The 27,490-nt window shown below is 43.7% G+C and overlaps 1 protein-coding gene across 3 annotated transcripts in view; it reads right to left on the bottom strand.

The window, feature by feature from the left end:
• RBMS3 (RNA binding motif single stranded interacting protein 3) overlaps positions 1-27,490 on the bottom strand; it is a 1,080,127-nt gene that overhangs the window by 453,885 nt on the left and 598,752 nt on the right. For all 3 annotated transcript variants that reach the window (XM_084858281.1, XM_084858283.1, XM_084858282.1), the window contains one exon: positions 26,506-26,564. In XM_084858281.1, coding sequence (XP_084714407.1) covers positions 26,506-26,564 — 59 coding nt within the window. The remainder of the gene's footprint in view (positions 1-26,505; positions 26,565-27,490) is intronic.

Genomic DNA, 27,490 nt, shown 5'->3' on the forward strand with positions numbered 1-27,490 from the left:
TAGGGAGCGTGGGGTAGGGGGGGGAGGTGTTCTTTAGAGGAAGCAGGGGCAGAACAGTCAGCACCTTCATACGTGATGGCTTGTTTGAAAGCATTCCCTATACTAAAACAACAACAACCCTGTACAGGGAACGCTAGGTTTCTAGTGTGGTCTCTTTTGTAATGTATTCGCTTTCCATGTGCATGGATCTTCTGGAATTTGGGTAATTTCGAGCAGGTCATCCTCTATGCCACCAATGTCTTGTGCTTTCCAGATGTTTTGGACTTCAACTCCCATCAGCCCCAGCCAGCAGGTCCAGTGGTCAGGAATGCTGAGAGTTGTAGTCCAGAACAACTGGAGGACAGAAGTTGGGGAAGGCTGCTCTACACATTCTCTGAGTTGACCCCTGAGTTGACCCCATACAACAAGCTCTTTTCAAATATCCAAACTGAATGTACAACTGTGCTCTACCATTATTACATTTTTGCTGCCCAACTGCAGTTTTAAAAAGCCAAATGAAATCCCCCCCCCCCACACACACACACACATTATTCTTTGAAATGTGAAGTCTCCAGTAGGAAAGCGAAGTTGCTTCATGTGTAACACAGGCAATTAAAAATGGAAAAGCCTTGTTTGTTTTAAGAGCAGAACTGCCTTCTATTAACATTGGTAACGTCTTCGCCTACTTTATCTTGCATCATGACTAAATGCTACCAAATGCATTACAGAAGCTGTGAGATCCCTGCAGAGATCAGAATAGGATAGAGAACACCATCTATAATGACTTGCAGGTCATATACCCATGAGAAAGAAAGGTCAAGAGTCATAGTCACATATCAGGAAATGTGAAACTTTAAACTGGAAGCAATTTGTCCAATGGCTGTTTTGACCATACAGGCTTCCTAATCTTAGTTCCCATAAAGTTTGGCTGAGAGCCAGCTGGAGTGGTTGGTTTCAGCTGCATAGATATTGTTCACAGAGGAAATAAAGGGATTTTAAATCCTGGAGTAATTTCCTTTGGTTCTCGGCTCATTCAAGAAACATGTCCTTCTGGTCAGTGATCTCTCAAAACTTAATTTCATCAGCCTGGGCTATAAGAAGAAAGCTTTTGTGGGAACTGTTTTTTAAAAAGATTTAGTGGGGAGGAGTTTGACTCAGCTTTTTGCTGCTTATTCTAGAGGGAAAAAAGATTGTAGGAAAGGAAAGCTTTAATTGCTCTTCTGTTATGATGCAATTTTACAGGAAGCCCATGTTTACTGTGCAGTTGGGTCTATCAAAAACAAAGTATACTTGGCCAGGCATGTATACTTTACCTCAAAAAATAAAACTTTTTGAGGTAAAGTTTTTGCAAAACTTTATCTCAAAATTAACAAGGTCCAAATGCTAAAGGGTATCTACTGGCATGTACACTGTGTTTCTACTGTACACATAAACAAAAGGATGAGATTAGCACAGAGGCACTACTTGTGTGCCTGCTTGTAAGAGCAATTAGGCTGGTGGGCATGAAAAGTAGAGCCTTCTCAGTAATGCCCCCCACCCCAATTTGTGAAACTTTGTTCCCATTGATGTCCACCAGACCCCATTGTTGTAAGCCTTCAAGCTTGCCCCAAAGACTCACCGGTTTACCTTGACCTATAATTGAGTTAGGATTCTACTGGGGCTCTTGTGTATATGATACTGTCTGGTTTTAAGTGTTGATTTAGATTTTATCATTGTTTTTGTTAATGTTCTTACCTTATTATGTTTTTATTGTATGCCACCTTGGGAGGGTTTACTCAAAAAGGTGGCCTGATGTATATGGAATCTTGTAAGCAAACAAGTAAATGATAAATGCAAAATGGCTAACTACAAACCTATATCTAGGATCACACAAATATAGGGTTACCAGGTCCTCACGTAGGGATAAATGCTATGTCATTAGAAGCACCAAGACTGCAGAGCTACAATCCCCTCCTCACTGCTGTGGGGCAAAAGTCTTAATGGCCATAGCTTGTGCAAGGAAAAGAGGAGCTGCGGAAGAACAGGCTGGGAAGTACAATAGCTATGTTGCCTGATGTATATGGAATTTCAACCACAGTGAATAATATTGCTGTGTGTCCTTAAGTAGAGCCACGCCTCCAGATACCCTGCTCCCTCTCTTCTATTGGGCTAAGAGAAGCCCTGTTGCACGATACTGTTTTACAGTAGGTGGGGGCAGACATCAGGCCTGCAGGATCTAACTTAAAACAAACAAACAAAACTAGAAACCAGAAGGAGGTGTAAAATAGTGATGCAGGCAGGCAGAATTTCCCTAAAAATGAAGAAGCAGGATTCCTCTGGGCACATGCTCAGCCTTGGTTCTCAGAAGCAGACCCAAGTACTAGACTCTCATCTTTTCACAAACAAAAACCACTTCTAGTTTTGCCCTGTGTATTCTTTCTCTAATATGCACATGGTGGTGGGGGGGAGCTTTTTAATGGTTGCTGTTGATAGACAATTGGGAACCAGAAACACTTGCTGATCTGCTGCAAAAGTGCAAATTATCCTGAGATCTACCGGTAGATCCTGATCTACCTTCTGCCCATCCTTATTTTAGAGCCATGCCAGGAAGCTGTATATAACTAACCCTGTTAATAAAATGGTTCTTTTGACAATACCTGTGTGGAGCTAGATTCAGTCCTCAAAGTTCAACAGACAAGACATCATGCGTGAAACAAGATGTGTACCATAATTGGTATGGACAGTACCAACTATACATAATCCATCACTTAATGAGAAGCAAATATAGGCCTTGAGTTCCATTTCTGAAGCAGCTTATCAATAAATGAATATCTGTTGGTGACTCTGACCCCAGAATATATATTTTCAAACATTTAAAGCAAACAAACGCTGTGCCACAAGCACTAGAGTATCTTCAGATTGCTTATGCTACTTATGGCGCAATCCTATTCAGATAGGCAGCCACCTCTGAACTCGGAGGTGACCACCTATCCAAAGCAGGGCAGGAGAAGCACAGAGGGGATCGTTCCCTCTGTGCTTCTCCTGCCCTGCATTTTCAGCTGGACAGCCGATTGCAGCTGTCTAGCCGTCGGAGGGCTGAGCAGGGGAGGAGGCTGCTGTATGACACATTGGATGTGTCGTACAGGCATTTCCGCCCTCCTCACCCCGGAATGCCCCCTGGAACACCCCTTCCCGGCCGCTCCGCACTCCTCTTGCAAACAGAGGATGGGGCTGTTCCACGCTGCCTCAAAGGCAGCGTGGAAGTGGGGGGAGGTTGGTTCTCCAGGAACCGACCTTGGAGAGCAGCCTCCAAGGTCGGTTCCCAGAAAACCAGATATCCTATGGCCGTCTAGCCACTGTCTAGTTGCCATAGGATTGCTCCCTCCAAGCCATTATGGAAAACATGGCCCAGGGATGGCATTTGATAGACAGTGAATCCTGAGACATCCTAAGGTATATGAGAGGCTGACATTATAAATCACCATACATTCCCAAAGTCCAGGAAAGCTGCAGGCCTCCCTGAATTTCCCCCCACAGGAACAAAAGGAATATTTACCCACAGGTCATTCATTTGCTTATATGTAATACCATCTAGCCATGTCCTGCCATATCACAAGACAAAATATGAGAAACTAAGGAAATACATCACAATTGGGATTACAACTGAATATATTATCTTACGCCAATTGTGTGCTGTACAGTGAAGCATGTGGAAGCAATATAGTCCAACTGACATACAAGCTACATACTAACACATGGCCTAGCCCTGTAAGAAATAATGACCAAATCCACTTCAAATCCAGCCATCCTATTCATGGATGCAGAAAAAGAAGACAATGACGTATTATTCTCATATGAATGTATGAGAATGTGTTGTTGTCCACAGCATCTTTCCCAGCTGTATTCTGAATAGGGATGGGGGAGAAATGTGTTCAGTTTGCTTTTTCATGCGAACTTACCTATTTTCACACTTTCAAACCAGCACACAAACCAAAACTCAGTTATCCTTCAAAAACTGCACTTCCCCAAATTTTGCAGTGGAGTTTTCCAAGCAAAAGATCCATACAAAAATGTGTATGTTAGTGAAAATAGTGTTAAAATGCATTATATTAGGAAAACTGCTTGCAATACATGCATACTGTGTACAAAATGCATGCATTAGAAGAAATTCTCATAAAAATACATAGAAATTGTCATGCAAAGTAAAAAAAAATTCTCAAAGTTTGGGATGAACTTTGGAAAGTGGAAAAATGGAAAATAAGATTGGAAAATGGAAAAATGAGAAACTGAAACAGAAAATGAAAGCTTTGTCTATCCCCAGATCTGAATGATGTAATGAATATCTTTAATTTTAGAGCTGTCTACTTGACAGGAAGTCCTAGATTAATGCCTGACCCAGAATTTTTTTCTAAATTATTGTTTTTATTATTTTTATGTTGTACAGATGGGACTGAAGTGTTAGTTTGTGAGCCTGCAAGCAAAGATATGTTTGTTTTTTATCTGTGTACCACATGTAATACAGTTTAGACATTTTTACAAATATTAAATGATGGGATGCACACTACTGGGTGTGCATTTTACTCCCCACATGTTTCTATGTATTGGGACAACTATCTATGTACACAGACGGAGAAAGGATACAGCATGTAAACAAAAATCACATTTCAGACCGGGCTGTAGATTATAAAACCAGCATTGGGGGATTAATTAGATCGGGACCCTAGCACTGAGGGAGAGGAGTTCATCCTTTCCCGCATGCTGTTTTCTCAATTTAAATCAGACCTATGCCAAGCTGCTAATTGCCACATCATGGAAAACTTACAGATATTTGCATGTTTTCTCTAAGGCGGCATATAAGGGCTGGGGGAGATGATACACACTGTGAAAATAGTATAGGGAAGCTCTTCCCCAGTCCATGCTATGTACTGACCACCTAACTTCACTCCATGGCTACTTTTAAAGAAATGTAAACAGAAGAAAGATCAGATTATGTACTTACAATGCCTCATCTAGTTGGGCTTTAACAGGGGCTCAAATCTGAATTTTCCACATTACAGGAATTACAGTTACACTCAAATTATAAGAAAGGCTTTGTCTTTCTCATACTTTAAAACACCCCTCACCCATCTATCGGTGGCATAGCTATCCACTAAAAGAAGATAAGCTACAAAAACAGGACATCAGTTCTTCCTAAGAAATTCTGGAAGATAGATGGCAGATAATGAAGAAGGCTCTTCATGTTTTAAATATCCTTTAACTCCCCCTTTTCTCTTCTGAGACTCTCATTCATTATGACAAAGTAACGATCCAGAGACACATAAGCAATGTGCAAAAGTTTAGGTTTACAAAACAGCAAACATTTTTGTGGTTAAAACAGAGCAGCTCTTGAATCAAAACATGCAACTTATTTTAGCGTATGTAAATTCAAACCAAATGTTACATGGAATGTGTCTTCTCTTTACATTCCATTCATTTCTCCTCTATCCCAGGAACATCAAATCCTAAGAACAGAATGTTAGCAGAAATACTACCTAAGCAGGAACAGATATGACATAGCTGTTTCTACTTAGACCTGTGTCACATGTGCTGTCATTTGTTCCTTCCGTATACGCAGCTGGAAGCCTGGGTTTTCAAGCCATAATTAGAAAATCCCATGTTGGTATCACTTTTATAACTAGAAAACGACTGATGATAGTTCCCCTCTACGTGTGCTTGCCAATATTTGAAAATCCATAGGAGAACCTTTCTCCTCACACATCACACGTATCAACCCTGTAGCCAAGAAGTCGGTGCTTGGCTACTTTCTTCCCTGATCTTTCAGACTTTAAGTGCCTAGCATGGCCTTAAACTAGGGTGGCAACTAATGCATAGCCCCCAGAAAGGGCAAAAAAGAGAGATAAATCTGCATTGAAATTACATATGCTAATTTATATGTGTAGGGGCAAACTTAGAAATAATTACCAATATTTAAATAGAAACACAATTCATCTCAAGTCACCGCTGTGATCAGGTGACTTATACATTTGTCCAGTCCACTCTACTTTCCAGGAGGTAAGTGTTGATCAGTAATTTCAAGGTCCCTGCTCTCCCTTCTTATGGTTCTTGGACAGCCCTTCAAATAGAGGATGTGTTCAAATAATAGACTGTCCTTTAACATGTCTTGAAGCAGAGGACTGCCCTCTGTAAAGTAGGACACATGGCTTCCAGTGATATGGGGTGGAAAATTTTCTGTGGAAATTTTTCCAAAACAGAAAATTTTCAGGAAAAATTAAAGCATACTTAATGTGATTTAAAAGCATGTAATTCCCCTACATTGTTTACATTTAAGGAAAAAACAAAACAAATGAACTGAATTGTTGACACACTCATTAATTTTAGCAACCCAAAGAAATGTTCATGATTTGCTCACAACCACACATCTATTCTCACAGAGTTCAACTCTCTTCCACTAAGATTGTTGGGGCACCTTCAGTTTTGCTGTCACTATTTATTTGTTCCATTTCTCTCTGAGGCATATATGTATTTCAGTTTTACACACACACACACACACACGTTATGTAATATCTCTCACATACTTGCTAAGGATAACACCTGAAAAACAATTACAACTCTGAAACTGTACAGCTTGCCTAATATTGTATTTGCAATTGGCATACATTCATTTCTACTAATGTTCTTTTGAACTGGAAAATTGTCTGTGGAAAAATAAAGCAAACTTTTTCGGGAAGTGCCTAGCAAGAGGATTACAGTGGGCCTCAGACGGGTCCACAGTGTCCTTAGAGAGTATGTACATACAGTATGTAATAGGCCCCGGACAACCCTGAAAAGCTCCGCTGGGCAGCACATGGAGGATTCAATAGAGGCAGTGAGACGTTGTTTCTTTGCTGCCCTCACCAACCCTGAGTATACCTGACCATAGGCACACACCAGTGTTTGATTGTATCCACTAAGAGTTTTTCTTCATCTGCACTCAAGCTGTCTCCTATTTGGTCTCATCACTCTCACATCCAGGGTATACTATGGCGAGGGTGCACAGAGGGCTCTACTGCAGAGAGGGTGCTCAGGAGCAATCATATCAACTGCCTGGGTCATTTCTGCATTCCACAGATCGACCAGGGTTTCTACAGGAGCACCAGCCATATCATCCCAAAAATCTTCTAGAGCCATCTGGTAACCATCTGGATCCATTAGCCTCCAGGGGCAGACTATCTTAATAGGTCCCCTACCCTTGCAGAAGGGAAATGCCACTGTTAGTCAAAATCTCAACTGGAGGTAGATGTAGATTTGATAGAAATCTGAATCCTAAGCATATTGTACAGAAGTTTAGACTGATTAAGTTCAGTGGAGCTTACTACTCTATGATCCAACAGGATGACACGATGTTCCATTCTTCAACTACCTTCAACTACTTCCATTCTTCACTAGGGCAAGGTTGATAAAACCTTGCCCTACTGAGATCAGTAGTGAAATTCACCGTTATTTCTACTGATGGCAGCATTCCATCAGTGGTGCTATGCCCATTATTTTATCTTTTACTTGCTATCTTCTCCCTGGGATGGAGACAGAAGAACAGTGTCATCCATCTTTTAAGCAATAACCCACAGTACTGCCGTGTTGTGGTTTAGGGTGGGTTTTCTTTTTCAATTGCTATTAGCAGCCAGAGTTCTGTGATCTGTAGGACAAATGGTCCTTTTGATTAAAGTTTCAGGTAAGGTCCAGTGTTAGCAGAACTATGTCTTTAGATCCAATTGATACCACAGAACTACAGTTTTAAAGGACATATGTGAATGAAGGTTTGCCTTGTGAGATAACAATGCTTTTCCATTAGGAACTGGGGAGAGATTAAGCAAATTCTAGGTTTTCTTGATATTTATCAAGCTTCTCCTATCTAGTCAGTCAGTTCACACTCATGCCACAATACAGCATTTAGATAACTGCTTCTATCTACTGTGCACACACACCCCACCGTCCCACTGCAATTTGGGCCAAAAGCCATGACTGTTCTGCCTCATTTCCCTTATCCCCTTATTCACTTATTGGCAGACACGCATGGCATCGAAAACTGGCCGCGTCATCTTGAAACACAAACTGAGATTCTGCTGGCAGGGCCGAGATGTCTATTAATGCTTCATTTTTAGTTAATTACCCACTGAGCAAAGAAACATTTTTCCTTTATCGTTAGACAAAAATAGCTCCACAATCATAAGCAAAAGTCAGGAAACAGTGGGAAGCAAAAAGATTATTACTTTTCTGCCTGTTGGCATAGCAAAAAGTGCAGACTAACATTCATTGATTAGCATTCCGGATAGACCTTTGTGAGTAACACAAGCTGGATAGTGGATTATTATTAGGGCTTTCAGACTTTATTTCAAAGCTCTCCCTCTAGACCTTGGCTTCTACCCTCTGTCTCTCACTCTCTCTTTCACCTCCACACCCTCCCGCAACTACTGGAAACTGAAACCGTTTCCCCACAGAAGTCTGCTCACTCAGCCAGTCCCCCCTTTCCACTTTTATACCATGCCCTGATCCATCTCTAGTATATTTTCATCATAGTCTGTAGAGACAGAAGAGCACCAGGCTGCTTTTCAAACTACAGCCCATCCATATTTCAGCCCCTTCTCCTGCACCTTCCCCAACTAGAATTCCTGCCCCATATGGAATCAAGCATGCAACTTGCAAAACCCCACGTTATCATACCAGTAGTATATTTCAGGCTTGCTTGCACAACTGGCAGCCCACCAAGCTGAACAAAGCTCACCAACCATTTATGGCAGCATAACAAGGGTGTGATAATCATCCTGTTCTTGCTGTCTGTCTGGTTAAGTGGTATTAATTCAGCCTGCTCTGAATGAGGTTGCATGCCCCCAGAAGGAGCAAGTTCATAGTCTGGGGGTGTTTGTAGATCCAGCTCTGTCACTTGAGGCTCAAGTAGCCTTTTATCAGCTTCGGCTGATATACCAGCTATGACCCTGCCTCAACAGAGATAGCCTGGCTCAGTTATCCATGCACTGGTAACCTCTTGCCTGGATTACTGTAATGCAGTATATATGGGGCTACTAATCGTGATGGCTATATGCCACCTCCAATATCAGAGGCAGTATGCCTATGTACATCAGTTGCTGGGGAATATGGGCAGGAGGGTGCTGTTGCACTCACGTCCTGCTTGTGGGTAGGGATGGCATGGGAGTCCAAAAAGGGGGTGGAATGGGATCTCCCCAGCTCTCCAACACCCTGCTCACCGAGCCCTGGGGCGCTGATGGATCTGGCTGCTGAGAGGAGGCCAGGGCAGGAGCGCTGGGGGCTGGCTGCCCCTGCTGGCTGCAAGGGGCTCCCTTCACAGCTGGCATGGGGAAGAAGGGCCTCGGCAGCACCCCAACATTCTTGCTCTGGCCTCCTCATGAGTGCTGGGAGATAGCTGCACTGAGGACTCTGCAGTCAAGACCTTGTGTGCATAAATCACAAGCTGGGAGGAGAACCCCAGATGGAGTTGGGTGCATCCATCCCTACTTGTGGGTTTCCCATGGGCAGCAGATTATGTGAACAGAATGCTGGACTAGATGGACCATTGGGTCTGGTCCTGCATGGCTCTTCTTATGTTCTTATATCTGGAAACTTCTGAAAACAACATCAAAGAGTTATTGAAGCAATCACTTTTAAAAATTGAGCTTCTGCATTGAGCATTTGTATCTGCCTATGAACAACCAATTTAAGGCAGTGAATACCGATTTAACTGGAAAAGATAAAATATTAGGTATGTCAATCAAACTGAATTAACATTGTCTTTTGTTTTCCCTACAACTGATTACGAACGCTCAAATGTATTACTGCCCTATTCGGCCATTTTGATTTTTTTTATAGGTGTAAAAAAGCTCCTAAACCCATGAGTGCATCTATTAAGAAGAAGAACATGGTACAGGAAACAAGCTCCAAAAATTACGTTACAGGGAGAAAAAAAATGTGGAGCCCGGGGAACTAATTAGCTTAGGATGGAGCTGCCTCTCCCAAAGACTTGACCTTAAACCCAGAGAGAAAACTGTACATGACTTAAGATAGAAGAGAATTTAAATGAAATCAAGGATCTTACTTGACATGACTTGCACTTGCACCAAACGTGAAGCAATATTTTGCCAATACGTTTAAAGAGGGTTAACTGATAATCCTCAGTAAGGAAGATTAGATAGATAGATAGATAGATAGATAGATAGATAGATAGATAGATAGATAGACAGACAAACAGACAGACAGACAGACAGACATAGAGAGAGTGTATTGTCAGAAAACAAAAATGCACCTGTAATCCCTTCTAATTGTAAGATGTCCTTGGAGGCATGTAGAAACATACACAATGTGAAGACTCTGAGTTAATTAACCTGACAATGGGATTCTCAGTCATTTCCCACTTGCCAAGTACCCTGCTTGTTGCCAAGAACCCTACTAGCATACAGAACACCTTCAGGCAAGCATGACAGATGTCAAAGTACAAGCACAAAGAAAAACAATCTACTTGCTACCATAACTCCTATATTTGCCTCACTAGTCCTTTGTGTTGCCTGAAAAAAGGAGTGTATCTAAGAATCCAATCAGCTGTAAAAGGTGCAACAGCAATAAAAACATCTCAACATGTAAAACCACACATAACCCACCAGATAAGTCATTCTAGTGAGGAGGGCTTGGTGTTCTAAAGCTAAGCGTCAATGCCTGGTGAAGTTAACAGGACACAACACAACCCTCCTACTGGCTCTAAAGAGTGCACCAAAGCCTACAGGCAGTATGTGAATAACCAGAGGGTCCCAGTTAATGAACATATCTAGGGTAGGGATAGATGAATCTGTCAGTTTCCCTTTCTCCCACATTCAATTTTAAAAAACAAACAAAACTCAAGTTCTTTACATTCTGTTAATTAAGAAATGTGCACATTTTGATAAGCACATGTAATGAACTGGGCAAAAATTCTCTCCTATCTTCACTGGACAAAGGTCTGGCCATTCGTGGCATGAAGAGGACCACGTTGTACCTGTCTGCCACATAGTTATTAAAAATGAGAAGCCTGTCAGAAAAAAATGAGGGGGAACCCTAATTCATCACCATAAACATGGATGAAATTCAGAATTTTAGGAGCTAAGCACTCAAAGTCCTCTTCCAGGATGAACAAATCTGTCAGTTTCACCTCCTCTCACATTCAGTTGTTTTTTTTTTAGATCTCAAGTTCTTTGCATCCTGTCTATGGAGACATTTGTGAATTCTGGTAAGTTCTTATAAACAACAACAACCAAAATACCAAATGAAAGTCTCACTCATCCCTAATCTAGGGGCACATGATCTACATGGTATGCATTGAGAAGATGCCTGATCAGAGTTGCCACATAAGATGCAGTTGTTTTGTGATACTCCTGTCTTAATGAAGGCGGCCCCACATGAGACCAGAAATTAAATCACAACTTTTGAAATGTGAAAAAGACATATGGTCCAACAGACAGTGCTATTTTAAAACTAGAAGTATATTTTCAAGCTATAAGCATCTAATCTGTTATATCAAAGAAACTTCAAGGGAATGGTAAGGTCACCTGTCAATCCAAACAGTCTTCTGCTAAATCTAATACCATGCCTTGCCAAGGCCTCTTTCAAAATCAAGAGAAGTGTCTTAAATACCCATGGCCCTGGGAAGCCAGTCAATCCTATTTCCTTCAGATTACTTTGATAATGTTAGAACTGTTTAAGGTACAGCGGTGGGAAAATAAACTTATTGGAATTGATTTTCAGCGATTGTTGGAATACAGGTGAAGGAGTAAAGCATCAGTGACTACCGGAAAATTCTAGCATGTCTGGAATTTCTACTGTCCTACAGACTTAGCCCTTATGGTCAGGCTCTACCATCAACTGGTATATAATAATTGCCAGTTTCCAGTCAGCTGGTGAATGCAATGTCCTACTAACTATGAAGACTTGCTTCCTTAGCAAACTTGGCACAACCTGGCTTCCCTTCACCCAAGTCCCTGCTTGAGAATCTGGATTAGTGTGGATGCTTAGGTGCCAGCCTGAAGATGAACTGGCAGCATGTAGCGGGGAAAGCCTACCCATGTTCAGTTTCTAGATATTCCATCAATGACCACACTTCCAAACCTTTTGAAGTTTAAGTACTGTATACTATATATATATAAAATGTATGGATATGCTTTCAAGTGAGTCCATAGGGCTTTCTGTCACCAGTGTTTATGTTAAAGACTAAAATACATTAGGCAAAAGAAAATAACTGGGACATATCTACCAGACATATGGACAGCGAAATGGTATGATTTCTTCTTAACAAATTACACAGCTTTGAATTTCAAAGTGTTCTGTAAATTATTTACTTTCCATGAGGTCCCTTTTTCCTTCCAAAGGCTGCTCTGATCACCTGCCCAATGTGTTGAACTTACAGTCATTAAATAGGTCCCAACACATTTGGTTCAATGTTTCCCACTCACAAAAATGTCAGTTCGGAGAAACATAAATAACACAGCACATTTATTTCAATTTTTGTGATACCCAATAAATAAAATTTATTGAAAAGAAGTTTCTGCAGGACTTGGCCACTGTCTTCGCCACTTTCATGATTTCGCATGGACCTGCTCCGTATTGCTATTCTCAGCCAAGCTCTTCAACCTTAAGAACAAAATACGGAGACAGCTTCTCAAACATGACCATATGATATTCACCCATCTTTCAAGGTGGGATACCGATTTAAAATTGGCTACATTATAGCAGTTCCATTACCTCAATTCTTTGCAAAAATCAAAGATTACTTGGGGGTGTTTCAGCTTAAGGCTCGCAATTAGCAAGAGCCAAAGACTGTCAAACCTTGGTGCCCAGCTGTGCACTTTTTAGACAGAGTAACTACAGAGTCATGCAAGGGTTGTTTGCTCTGGCCCTGGTAGGAAAAGCTCTGTAGTCTAAAAACAGGCTGCAGTCCCTCAGGTCCCTATTAGCTGTTGATCTCCTCCATTAGTCTGGCCTCAGTGCTCTTGAAGGTGAGTGAGGTGTTATTGTCACCTTTGTCACAGACCTGGAAAACATCCCTCTGACAAAGCCACCTGAACTGGTTGGACTAGTTCCCACCCAGATGCCCACCTCTTGCAGTGAGTTTGGGTCAGCAGACACCAATAGAATCATTAGCCTCTTATTGTCCAGTAAGATTCTTCTGAGGTGGCCACAGAGCCTTGTGCAGGACCTGAGCATTCATCACTACATCCCATTCAGCAATATTACCTTGTTCGGATATAGTGCTAAACTATGGTTTAGCATTATATGAATGAGCCTTGGGCTCTCTTCCAATGCAGGTGTAAGGAGACCAAAAGTGTTCACTTGCATTTTTAACCATCCGCACTTTGGCATTATGTCCCAAACCTGGACAAACTATGGTTAGTCTTAACAATAGTTTACTGAAACGAACTAACTTCAAACCATGGTTTATGAAGTTAGCTTGTTCCAATAAACCATAGTTAAGATTGACTATACTTTAAGGCTTGGATGTAATCCTAAACTGCAGTTAATTGAAAATGTAACTTCCACTCTCCCCATAGCTGTGCCAAACAGGGGGCAGGAGGAAGCGCACAAACCCAAGGCTTGTTCATATTCTGCTAAAGCAAGGGTATTCTGTTTGGCTTCATGACCTTGTATGGGGGGAGGCCTTGTATGGGGGAAGGATTTCAGCTTAGGCTTAATCTAAATACAGTATAAATAATCAGTTCCATTCCTTGTGATGGGGTTTGGCACAAGAAATACATTTAAACAAGGAATGACTACTGAAAATGAATCTATATATCCTAACGAGCTGGCTATTCAGCTATGTCCCTACTTCAGAACTCCTGCTTTCCTGTTAACTGGGAACTTTGGGAAAGGATAATGACTATAGTCCCGGCATTCTAAGAAAGCATGAAAGAGATAGGGATGTACGAATCCCTTACGTTGCTCCGCTGAGGGGCATCCGCGGTGGGGGGGGAGGCGCTCCGTCCCTCCCCCCGGAATCCTCGACGGGGGGGAGGCACTCCATCCGTCCCCCCGGAATCCTGCCTGGCCGGCTCCGCTCCGCAGCCAAGCCGTGGAGCTGCCGGCCGGCTCCGGCCACCCACAGCCGGACATCCGGCCGCTGTGCAGCCCTGCAGGGACACAAATGGCAGCTGTCGTAGCCGCCGCCATTTGCATCCCTGTATTGAGCCATGACAGGCTACGTAAATATTTACGTAGCCTATCATGGCAGGGGGGAAAACCCCAGCGTACGCAAATGGTGGTAGCCACCGCCGTTTGCATACGCTGGGGTTTTCCCCCCACTCTGCCGTGATAGGCTACGTAAATACTTACGTAGCCTATCACGGCCTTCTCTGGGAGTATTTACGTAGCCTATCACGGCTTGAAGAGGAAGAAGCAAATGGCAGCTGCAGGATGGCCGCCATTCGCAAAGCAGCATGGACGGGAGCAAGTAAGTGCTCCGTTTCGCACGCCTTTTGTGGGGTGGGGGCGGCGGGGACTTCATCCCACGCGCCTTTCGTGGGTTGAGGGGCGGGGGCTTCATTCCACGACGGGTTTCGGGGGGGCGAATGCACTGGCATTCGGCCTCACCGAGATCCGTCGCGGAATTCTCTGACATCCCTAGAAAGAGACCACCATATGCGAAAGCTTAGCGGGACTCTAAAAGAGGTGGTTTAAATATGAAGGCCTGAGAAAGCCATAGAAGCCACTGATAGGAGTAGACATTTTCTATGATGGAGGGCTTGGTTGTCTGGGCTGAGTCAAGGATGGTAGTGAAACAGAAGCAAATTAACAGAAGGAGAACTGGCTTCCTGCTGTTAGTCTTCTGGAATCAGTGCAAGGCCCATCTGTTCACACAGCTAAGAAGAGACGCTGGGTCTGTTTTATGTGCTGTTTTGAAATGTTTTTGTGTACATACCATTTTTAGTGATGTTTTATGTTAGTGATTTTTTTTTATAAAAAATGTTATTTTAATGATGCTACTTGTTCCTAGTTTTTCAAAGCAGCCTCAAACTGTAGAAGACATGGGATATAAATATTTTAAATAAATTAAACTATATTTCTGGCTTAACAGTTCGTATTCCTAGATATCTGTATCTACGTGTGTGTGTGTGTATGTGTATGTATATATATATACTGGCCAACATCCAATGAACCATGCAACTCATTTTTATTTGTTAATTTCCTGCCTCTCAGTCTCATTTTTCAAGGTGGCTGGTTTTCAACATGAGACAGCTTAATGTTTCCATCCAAAGAGGGCTTAAGCTTATATTTCTGAAGTGAGTAGCCCATTGTGATGCATGGAAAACTGCTGTTGAAACTGAGGGGCATTTCAATATATGATGTGCCATCATCACAGGTTAGCTGTCATGTACACAAATCTTACTAGGGACACACAAGTTCTTTGGCACACTTAAAGTCGCTCTTTGGATCCTGGCCATTGTGTTTTATTTAGGGAGCAATCCAATGCAAGTTTAGACAGAAGAAGTCCTACAACTCCCAGCATTACCCAGCCAGCCATGTGTCCTTAGAGAATTAACGCTAGCAAGGATAGTGGCAGCAACCGAGGCAATCTCCAACTCCACTTATTCTCACACTGTACAATTAGGGATGGCGGAGAATTTCTCCCCAAAACTTCGGGGGGCCAAGCGCCAACGTGTTCGGCCCCCCAAACAAGTTTCAGGGAGAAATCCTCCGCACCCCCCCGCACCCCACACCCCCCCGGGATGGGACTTACCTTCGCCGAATGTCCCTCCCGGTGGCGGGTCCGGTCGGCAGTTCGGCGGGTGTTCGTACGGGGCGGGAGCGGCAGCCGGACTTTCGACCGGCTGCCGCCGCCGCCATTCCAATAAAAGAAAAAAAAAACGCCCCTGTGATAGGCTACGTGACGATTAACGTAGCCTATCACGGCTAGATTTGCAAAGTCAGCCGTGATAGGCTACGTTAATCGTCACGTAGCCTATCACGGGTGACTTTAAAAAAAAAAAAAAAAAAAGCGCATACGGATAATGGCGGCCCACATAGGGAGCCGCCATTCCCGTTCCTTATTTGGTCGCTGTAGTCTACGTAAAGATTTACGTAGACTACAGCGACCAAATAAGGAACGCGAATGGTGGCTCCCTATGGGGGCCGCCATTAGCGTACGCGCTTTTTTTTTTTAAGTCACCCGTGATAGGCTACGTGACGATTAACGTAGCCTATCATGGCTGACTTTGCAGATCTAGCCGTGATAGGCTACGTTAATCGTCACGTAGCCTATCACGGGGGCGTTTGTTTTTTTTTTAAAAAACTTTCGAGTTCGCGGCTGGGCGAGGTGGGAAGCCTCCTCCCCGGCCTGAATTTCGGCCGGGCGAGGCGGGAAGCCTCCCCCCCAGCCTGAATTTCGGCCGGGGCGAGGCGGGAAGCCTCCCCCCCCAGCCTGAACTTCGCGGGGGAAGCAGCGAAGCGCCTCCCCCCCACCGCGAACAGGCTTCGACGAAAGGTAAGTGACTTTCGTCCACCCCTATGTACAATCTACAAGATGAGTTCAAAACTATGTCTGCAAAATCTCAACAAACAATATTCAACAGTATTACTTAGGGCTGTGCACTGCTTTGGTCCGAAGCCTGAATAACAAGGTGAACTGGGCTGGTTTGGAGGTGCCTTGTCGTGATATGAAGCAGATCAGACTAGCACCGAGGCACTCCAAAGTGAAGCGGCTCCTCCATAAGGTGCCTTGTCCACCTCAGAGATTAGTAGCTCTTCTTATGCCTTCTGAGCAGGCCAGACAGGCTGTCTCCAAAATGTATCAACTTCTGAAAGATCATGCAGAGGGTCAGGAGGAGGAGGAGGGAGGGGGAAAGATGAGAGGATGTGGAGGCACCAAATGTATCAATCTGAGAGAGATAGGACTATGTGGGCACATAGACTTATACAGAAAAAGAGCTGTGAATTGCCCATACATGCAAGATTCATGGCACTTTTTGTGCATTCGTCTATGGACACAGACTGCCAATCATTATGTTTTTAAAAAACATGGCGATCGCCGTGGAGGCGGATGGGTCCGGGGAAGTTGCAGACTGCTCACCAAATGGGGGAGCAGCTAGAGTGCAGCCTGGGGGCCAGCAAGAGGGGGCAGGGGCTGGACGGGCACCCAGAGAATCTGGATGGGAGGGCGCCCATCCATCCCTAGTTGCTGTTAGGGATGTACGAATCCCTTACCTGGCTCCGCACAGGGGCATCCGCGGTGGGGGGAAGGCGCTCCGTCCCTCGCCCCGGAATCCTTGATGGGGGGGAGGCGCTCCGTCCCTCCCCCCAGAATCCTGCCCAACCGGCTCCGCTCCGCGGCCAAGCCGTGGAGCCGCCAGCCGGCTCCAGCTACCCGCAGCCGGACATCCAGCCGCTGGGCAGCCCTACAGAGACGCAAATGGCGGCTGTCGTAGCCGCCGCCATTTGCATCCCTGTATTGAGCCATGATAGGCTACGTAAATATTTACGTAGCCTATCATGGCAGGGGGAAAAACCCCAGCATATGCAAATGGCGGTAGCCGCCGCCATTTGCGTACGCTGGGATTCCCCCCCCTCCGCCGTAAATACTTACGTAGCCTATCATGGCCTCTACAAATAGTGTCTCTGCATTAGCCGTGATAGGCTACGTAAGTATTTACGTAGCCTATCACGGCTAGGAAGAGGAGGAAGTGAATGGCGGCCAGGACGGCCAGCATTCGCAAAGCAGCGCAGAAGGGAGCAGGTAAGTGCTCCGTTTCACGCACCTGGGGTGGGGGCGGCAGGGACTTCATCCCGCGTGCCTTTCGTGGGTTGGGGGGGCAGGGGCTTCATTCCGCGACGGATTTCAGGGGGCCGAATGCACTGGCATTCAGCCTCACCAAGATCCGTCGCGGAATTCTCTGACATCCCTAGTTGCTGTGTTGCTTCCTGCCTTTGTCAGTACAGCAGACAACTGTTATTGCTTTTCGTTCAAGTTAATGTGCCTACCTGGCAGAGTTGCTGTCTTTGTTTGCTTCCTGCCTACCAGCCAGTGTTTTCCCAGGCAATTCAACCAAAGAGATTCTGAGGTTACTGACTGTGAATAGGAAAGTAGTACTATTTGCACTACAGCAGAGTTTAGGGATAGTGACCTCCTCACCGCTTCAACACCAAACTTGATTATCCCTTTATGAACTTTGGTTTGAGTTTCTGAGAGCAGCAAAATTCACCTGTGCCTAGCACAAAAACTAGTGGGCCAAACTATCTGAGATTTGGTAGGTGAGATGCCCTCCAGGGGGGCTGGGGGGGCAGATTTCAAGCACTTCTGTGCAAACAATGAAAAGTTATAGCTCTTTACTTTGAGAGTTTTTGTGGAAAAAAATCAAATTTCACCTGTGCCTAGAACAAAACCCACTGGGACAAACTGCCTGAACTTTGGCAGGTGGGATGCTGTCTGGGGGGCTGAGAGGGTACCAGATTTCAAGCACTTCTGTGGAAGCAATAAAAAGTTATAGCTATTTTAGAGTTTTCGTGGGAAAAAATCAAACCCCACCTAGCACATAAACCACTAGGCCAAATATTCTAAAATTTGGCAGGTGGAGTCTGCTCTAGGAGAGCTGGAGGTTTCCAAATTTCATGAATGTATCTTAAAAATGGAAAAAGTTATGTCCGTTTGTGTTTTCCCATGCAAGTCAATGGGAAAACATAACAAATGAGTGATTCGGATGTCTGAATCTCACTTCGTATTCAGATCTGAGTCAAAACAGAGGGGGTCCAAATTGGTCCAAAGCAGAGCAGAGCCATTTCAGAAGATCCAAAGCGGCATCTGAACCAGAGCGGGGAGTCCGTGTACAGCTCTAGTATTATTCTTTATGGAAAACACTGCTCATAACAGGTCATAATGAAATGACTTATAAAGTGTTCTGTGGCTTCCCTCTTCATTTCCAGTGAATTTATCTTGAAAGAAACTAAGTCATCATTTATTGGTTCATACTTGCTACCATTCTTGCTCATCGGCCTTGAGACTTCATTTTTACGTGAGCAAGAGTGGAACTGACTGTGAACCAAGAAAAAAGAATCGAAGGAGCAAACCCACAGCCACTAGATAGTGTCTGAAGGGTCATAGGATGCATCAGATTTTCAGATCTGAGGTCAGAGATGGCGCTCAGTCCATCCTCAGAGGGGGGAATCGGCAATCTGTGTTGCTGTGCATTTAAGATTAGCATTTCCTATCAATGGATTCTTCCATTTCTCCCCTGCCTTGACATTTCAAAATAGCAAAAAAAGAGAGACAAATTCTAAACCCAGGAGACTACAGAGGAAAAGTGGGAGGAGGGGCACCCACAACCAGAAAAACCCTCCCCAACCTGGACATTATACCTCATTGAGCTTTTTGATGTTTGAACATCTGAACGAATCATATATCTGTTTTTCATTCATCCCCCATATGCTGTTGGTTCCTTGCTTTACTCAGTTATTTGGGCTATTCTATTGTGACAGCTCTTGTTTTGTTTTATGTAGACCTATTAGAGAATGCTTACTGCTGTTATACATCAATTAGTGTACGTGCCACCCAAGGAATAACAATCTGAGAATGAGAAGCTTCAGCAAAAGGCTTCCCCAGCAAGTTCACTTAGAACGTGTAAAAATATTTCCTGAAGTCTGATGGCTCAATTCCCTATTATTTTGTAAAATGAAGATTTTGAACTTATTCATTGGAGAATACTCCAAGGTAAGTATGATTTGACTGTAGGCTATAGAATGATTTTGCTCCTAGCTTAGTTTCCAGAGAATAAATTTAAATCTCCACAACCCATTTAAGCTACTTTGAAACAGATTTAAATCAGGAAACTTCCTCAAAAAGATCTTGGCAATTTTCAGAGATAAGCCCATCGAAAGGTCCATGGACCTTTCAGTGAACAAAGGAGAACTCTAATAAAGATAAGGCTCAGGCCATTTCCTTCAGAGAAGGAAGTCCCTTATTCAGTACCCTCCCACCCAGTGGACATCTGCCACCATCTTCTGAACCTTCATCTCTCTAGCCTCACAGGAGTCTGAGACTGCAAAATCAGGTGGGAGCCCTTTAACAGGCCAGCCAGATCCTCTGGAAGTGAGGTGCAGTTAACCACACTACAGGTCTTATCAGCATACATAAAGCTTCAGTAGGGTTTACCTCCCTGCTGAGACAATATACTCCTAGAACTGCCTAAGTAGGAGGGAGCTTCAGCCAGTAGGGATCACATGGAGCGTCCAATGTCCTGTTGCTATCTGGTATTTGCATAAGAGGGCTTCTGCCTTGATTATAACTTCCGTGACTTGACTTTACCTGCCTGGGCTGGGCTTTACCTGTCTTGATTGTACTCCAACAGATGCTACCAGCTTCCCCTGTGAACTTCAAGTATACAAAGAATAGGATATGAGAATCCTGAAAATTCTTGTGTAGAAACCTCACCATCCCTTTTTAGAACTAAGATACCCAGATCTACTTCACTTAAAAATATCTCAGTCAAACATGACAGGTCTAGAACAGATTTCAGTTTATATTATAGACCACTCTGTCTAACAGTACCACTTTTCCCCCAAACCTGCAGCTAACTTCCAAAGAGGTAAGGTAAAATTAATCAGCAACTTTGATTGTTCTGATGTCAGCATTAAGATCAGTTGTGCAGTGTCTGTTAGTCATCAAACACATCTGTAACTTACAGTGTATGTGAGCTGTCAAGTCTATGCCATATCACTGCCTTTTCCCTCTCAATATTTCTGTCACACTGTCTTTTCACCCAGCCGTGCTAATAACAGTGTCATATCAGCCTGCCAGCACTTTAAAAACCTCAGCAGAGGCCCTCACTTGCCCATCTGTGACAGCACATGAGAAAGGGGCTTTTCCACAGTGGCCCCGACCTCTGGAATGGGTTATGATCAAGAGTCTGTCAGCACTGCAAGCTTTTAGGAAGGCTCTGTTAACCTACTTGTTTACTCTGGCCTTCCCCTGATTATGTGTGTGTGTGTGAGAGAGAGAGTTTATTGTTGTATTTTAGATAGTTTTTATGAAATTGTGTAAATCTATTTTATTGTTATAAACCACCTTGGGAGGGATCCTGCCCTAAAACGTGGCCTAGACATATTTTTAATAATAATAACAACAACAAAACTTTCACAGGCTTACTATATTGTACAAGTCTACATACATACATACATTTATTTTTAATCCACCCAAAAGCCAACATTCCCTGGGTGGAATTCAAACAGTTAAAAGATTAAAATGCCATACTAACACTTAAAATATAAAATACAATACAAATATTTAAAAGAATAGCATACAATATGGTACCTTTATTTATTAAATCTTGATGAATATATTTGGACACAGACACTTCACCTACGAACACTGCCAAAGGGGACTTTACCCCCATTCTATAATGTAAATATTCCCAGCAGAAACAGGAGACACTTGAGCTAACTCATCCTGCTACTGGAACGTTTAGGTTGAATGAGAAGGCACATGTGATATGTTGTCACATGCTCTCCACTTCCCTAAGGGGTGAGTTCCAGGGGCAGCACTTAAGGTTTGGCTTCCTTTTGGAGCAGAGGTCATTGGCGTTTTTGTAATGTTTGACTGATTTACAAAAATAATGTAAAACATAGGTGGAGGCGATCAGCAGAGCAACAGACAGATAACCTCAACTCAGATCCCTCGAGAAGAAGCCCAGCTCCCCTCCCCCTCCTAAGATACTGTCAGGGCTCCCTCACACTGAGCTTTTGTCCTGCGATTGAGATTGCTCCTTCACAGAAGTCTGCGGGCTCTTTACATGATGCCGTGATCAGGCATCTCCTGCACTAAATGCCCTTTGTTCCGTTTTTAAATAGATCCCAGATCATGAGCTATCAAATTACCCTGTTGTGTTCTGCTTGAGTTCCCTCCGTGAAAAGAGGAAAAGCAGCAAGAAGAGGAACGAGATCAATTAAAGATAATGGAAGACTCAGATATGGGAAGGAGGAGGGGAGAAAGGGAGTGGGGAAAGGAACCAGGTGAAAAAGGGAGTTGTTGTGATCCTGCATTTAAAACGGAAGCAGAAAGCCCCATTTTAAATGCAGGATTTTAGGCTGGTGTAGGGATGCCCTCAGTGTTCAACCATCAGTCTGTCCTCTCTATCCCTGGCCTTATGAAGGCATTTAGCCTGCACATGCGAGAGTTAAAAGTGTGGTGGGGTTGAGGGCATACACACAAGCCCTAACCCAACATCCCTGTGCACCTAGCTTCTCTGTAGATCTTCACAGAGTGAGTACAAAGGGGTTGTGAGTGTTTTCAGCTGAACAGACATTCGAAAGCCCACGTCATTAGGAACCCAGATAAGACAGGGCTCTCGATCTCAGGGAGCCTTGTACGTGTGTTCACCGAACAAGCTTACAATGCCCCTGCAGACCTTAGTACTAGGCACACAAATGCCTTTAGAGGTGCCCGTGTGCCCAGGGATGTTGATTGCAGGGCTTGCATGTACACCCTCGTCCCCACCACCCTTCTAGTCCTAATGTGTGCAGACTGAATGCCTGCAAAGGCTTCTCTCTTTCTCGCTCTCACATGCATACAAACACTAAGGGAGCAACCCTATGCATATTTAGATAGAAAAAGTCCTACAAGTCCCAACATGCTGGCTGGGGCATGCTAGGAGTTGTAGGGCTTTTTTTCTGTGTAAACTTGCATAGGATTGTGCCCTAATTGCCCCTGCCTAGCTGGAGGAGGTGTTACCTTTCTCCATTCACCACACGCCAGAGAATTTTCCATCTATTTCCTAGCTTCTGGCTCCCATTAGGAGACATTTCCCTGGCCATCTATTAGCCCATCGTCTGCTTAACAAAAAGCCAGGGTTAGGCCAGCATTCATAACAGGATAAAGAGAGCTCACTGTGCTGTGAGCTCTGGTTTTGAAATTAACATCTGTGCCCTGCATAACAGGCAATCAAATGCTAAGCTGTCAGTCGTGCTCCTGCCCCTGGGCTGGCTGTTGCTCCTGCCTCCTCTGGCTAGGAAGCAAAGCATCCCACAGCCTCCTGCAGAGGCAGCAAAGGTAGTAGCTCTATGGCCAGGCAGGCAAGCAAGCAGGGAAGCACAATCAGTATTCTATTTGTTGGTATGCTAGAGGCAGATGTAGATATAAAAACAGAGCTCAGAGTGTGTTCCCAGTATTGCCTACAGCAAGAGATGCTATATTTATGCAATCACTCATTCATTTAGGGTATTTCTACCTCACTTTTCAACCATACAGAAGATGCCCAAGGTAGGTTCCAAATTAAAACAAAACACAAAAACATAATTCAAGACAATTAACAAAGTTACCAAAATAACACATATATGCAGAGAAATCTTATGCATGTCTACTCAGAGGGAAAGCCCACTGATTTCACTGGAGCGCAGGACTGCAGTCTCAAACTTAAAAAAAAAAGAGAGAGAGAGAGAGAGACAAGAAAAAGCAGCCTAACACCTGATTAAACAGTAACATGAAAACTGAAGGGCAGTACAAGTCCAAGAACAGCAGCAAAGGCAAACCTTGCAATCCACTGAAAGTGCAGGCAAAGGGGGAAAGAATCACCTGATACTCAGACATAGAAACAAGGTTGGTGCCAGGTGGACAGTTCTGGAAACAGAGCTCTGTAAGTGGGGTGCCACCACAGAAAAGCCCTATCCCCAGTCACCACCTGCCTCAACTCCAAAGATGAGAGGGGAGAAGCAACTCTGATGAAGATCTGTATGGTTGGGCAGGTTCATATGAGAGAAGGTAATGGCAGAAGAAAGCAAAAGGAGCTCTTCCCTGAGTGTGAATCTGTGTCATCACCAGGTAGACTATTATAACCTTGAGAAAACCCTCATTGCTGTCTCTTGAACAAGATCATCAGATCTTCTTATCCTGAGCAAATAACTGAGGCAGTGGAGTGTGTGTATGTGTGCGCGCGCGCGTGTGAGGGGACTGTATTCTGAAGCCTTAATATGTATAGCCATAGCCATGGCTCTCACATCCTCACTAGAGAATTACATCATGATAACTGAAGTAATTTGGAAGGATTTCCAGTGGGAAAAGAGTGTGTGTAGGTAGTATAATGAGATCAAAAGGGGAGATGATGCAGTAAAACCAATGTGAAATGTTACTCTGACCAGAAATGACAAGGCTATCAAAAACTCAGATTCTGATAAACTGATAAAACTTCTGATAAAATGTAGTCACTTTATCACTGCCGCTCAGTCAACTACCAGTACAGCTGCCTTGAAGCAGCTGAACATGTTGGTGATTCTGTTTTGTTGGACATGCAGTTTATCATGGTTGTGATGGTGGCCGACCAGTAGGCTCAAATGCGGGGCTGCCTCCATTAAGTTGAACATCAGGGTGAGAGCAGAATGTTTTTAAAGGATGAAACAGTTCTGCAGAGTTGGTGTGCTAAACCCCCCACCCACCACCACTCTTATTCTTGTAGTCCATCGTGCACAGTCCTTTTCACCCAACTGGGTTCCAGTTCAGAAAGTGTGCATGGGAAAAGTGCAGCTGAGGGGAAAAAGATGGGGGAAGGTTCAGCACCCTACTGCCCATGTGCCCCTTTGACATTTTTGCTTGTATTGCCACCAACCAATCCTTTAGATAGGACTGGAGCAGAGTAGAACTACATTTAAAGATACACCTGCCACCATTGCATGTGCTTTGGGTCTTGAAATTCATATTGGGCTGGTCCCCCCAGCCCCCCAGTTTGATTCAGAACAGGTCCACCTGAAACCAGTAGCAAAATAACTCATTTAAGCTTAGCCCCATTCTGAGCTGTGGCCTACTGTGACAGTGATGTCACAGGAGAGCCATCAAACTATTCCACAAACCCTATCCACTACCCTCTTTTCTCCAGTCCAAAACTGAGAGAGCTTTCCCAGCTTCAGTCCCATGTTCATTGGTATCAGGGGCCACTACTGACCTCAGGGAGGCCAGACACTGCACTTCTCATACTTCTCTTTTTCAGGGAACAATGTCATGCATGAATATGGTAGTTCAAGCCTCAGTCCTGAAGCTACGGCTGCCCGCAAGCCCTCTCCAGCACCGTTTCCTTGCCTTACTAAGTCTGGAGTCAGGTTTGAGGAAAGGAAGGCATAGCAGCAGAGAAGGCCAAGGCAGAATCAGGTCAATTCCAAATAGGGATGGCTGAACTCACCCACTGTTGCTGGACCCCTGCCGGCTGCCTGACCCCGCTAGGTGCGACCTGCCAGACTGTCCATGGGTGCATGGTAAGTGGCACACAGTGCCCTGCTTACCCATGAGCCATCATTTGATAGACAACTTTTTTATGTAGATGGCCATTTTGTGCAAAATTGCGGCCATAAATAGTGCCATTTAGGCAAAATTGCTGGCATAAATGGTTTAATTAGTTTATTTGTGCCTGCAATTTTGCATAAATAATGGTATTCATGGCCGCCATTTTGTGCAAAATGTCTATTTACATAAAAAGCTTACCCACGGTTTCCCACAAAATGGCGGATCGCAGGTAAGTGAGGATCCCCAAGCTTATCTGACTAGGTGCATGTTGAGTTGGGCAAACACAGGGATCTGCAGACTGACATCCAGGCAGGGGGGGGGAGTGGGAGGATATCCGCCAGACTCCACCCCGTTCCCAGACTTCCACAACATCTTTAACTCCAAACCAGGCTTGAACCGCAAAGGCGTCTGAAATGGAATGGGGGAGCAGAGGAGTAAAATACGGGAATTTGTATTCTCAACCCCGACCCCTCTCTTGAGATTTGGCACCATCCCTAGTTAAAACTATCATTTTTGCCTCGACCATACTCTTTAGAAAGAAGATGAATGGTGGACATCATAAGGGTAAAAGAAATACTTTACGATGAAAAGAGTGAGATGGTGCCATAAGAGACAGAACTCCAGTGAAACATCTGCCCCCAAACAAATGATGAGATACTAATTTTTCTACAAATATCATTATTACACTCTTGAAGATTTTTGCATATAGGTATTTTAAAAGTATGTAGGGAACTACATACATACAACTGATGCACTATGAAGGCAACTTCATTTTAAAGACAGAATTTAAAGCGTTAGCCATGAAATAAAAATAAACGGCAAGAGCTGCTAGGATGCATTCCCATTTGCTTATGTCACAATTTTAGAAGCAGCCTGTTGGGCAACAGTCAATGTTTCTTCTTCTAAGAATGGAGCAGAAGATGTCAAAAGCAAGAAAAGTAGAACGGGGCTTTGCCTGGGAAAGCTTTCCCAAGGGTTTTGCATTTTTACATAGGAAATCAATTTGCATCACCGATAATATTGTTCAAATCAGATGACACTGTGTGGTTAGAAGGTAATTTACTTTGCTGCTGAAGCAATTTGATAGTAGTTCTGATTTGTGATTTTCATTTTGTTTGTTAATGAAAAAAATTAATGAGCAATGTTACTGGAAGTACAACTCCGAGCTCTGGCATTATTAAACATGTTTTCAATATACTGTACATTATGTTAATTGCACTGTCAGAGCCTGAACATTTGCAGCACAAACCAATCAACCTGATGTGGAATTCGCAGGGAGGACTTCTGGCACTTACCTTTGCACTGATTTGTGTTTTTGTCTAGAATTGCTTTTGTGGATACAATTTTTCCATACCTGAAAGACAAAAAGGAAAAAAAGGGGGGGGATGTTCATTTCATTGTGTTTTCAGACCTTATTCAGTTGCCAAGCATATTTAAGAAACAGAATGAGCCTATAGTGCTCCTGTAAAGTGCAGCACTTACAATCCTGAATGCAACTGTACAGTAATGTTCTGTATGCTGTCTCTGCATTTCTGGTCTGACCTTCAAAGACTACCCTTACAAAGGTGGTTAATGTTCTGTGTTGGCTCTTTGATCATCAGCAACAAGACCAGTTGTTGGGTTATTTACAGGGTCACGCTAGCAGTTGAATGACAAGAGTTGCACGCCCACTAGCACCATTGCCTAATGAAGTTGTGATGACCTGTCAATGCCTTGTGGAACAGCTTGCACAACACCTTGTGAAAAAACTTATGAACCAGCTTGTGCAACATTTTGTTCAATGGACTGTGGGAACGGAATCAAAGTATTGGATTTACTCATTGTACAAGGATGAAAACAGGGTTTCCACAAGCACTAGAAATGTTGCACTAGCAGAATGATACCATTGGATGTAATCTGTTCTAGCACCTTTTGAGGATATCAAGACACATCGAGATGGTTTCTGAGGATGTTGATTAAATCAAATTAAACCTGCATTGTCATTTGTTGAAATGAAAGAAATGGTTGATTTCCCAAGACACAAAATGAGCCAGTCTCTAAAGCTGGCAATAAAGTAATGGGGCATATGGGAGACTTTTATTAGCCAGCCTTAAGAGAAGCACATTTTCAGAAACAGGGCACGTACATTTGTGCAATTCCTTTCTGTTAGTTAAGAAAAAGAATGACTAAGGGGGAAGATTATAAAATTACAAACTCTCTCTCTCTCTCTCTCTCTCTCCCCTTTTTTATCTGTCTCTTGTAATACTAAAACTTGGAGGGTCACCCAATTAAACATTTCTT

The sequence above is a fragment of the Heloderma suspectum genome, chromosome 5 (genome assembly GCF_057233095.1).
Source record: "Heloderma suspectum isolate Gila_16-S chromosome 5, 16-S_ref, whole genome shotgun sequence".
Classification (NCBI taxonomy): Eukaryota; Metazoa; Chordata; class Lepidosauria; order Squamata; family Helodermatidae; genus Heloderma; species Heloderma suspectum.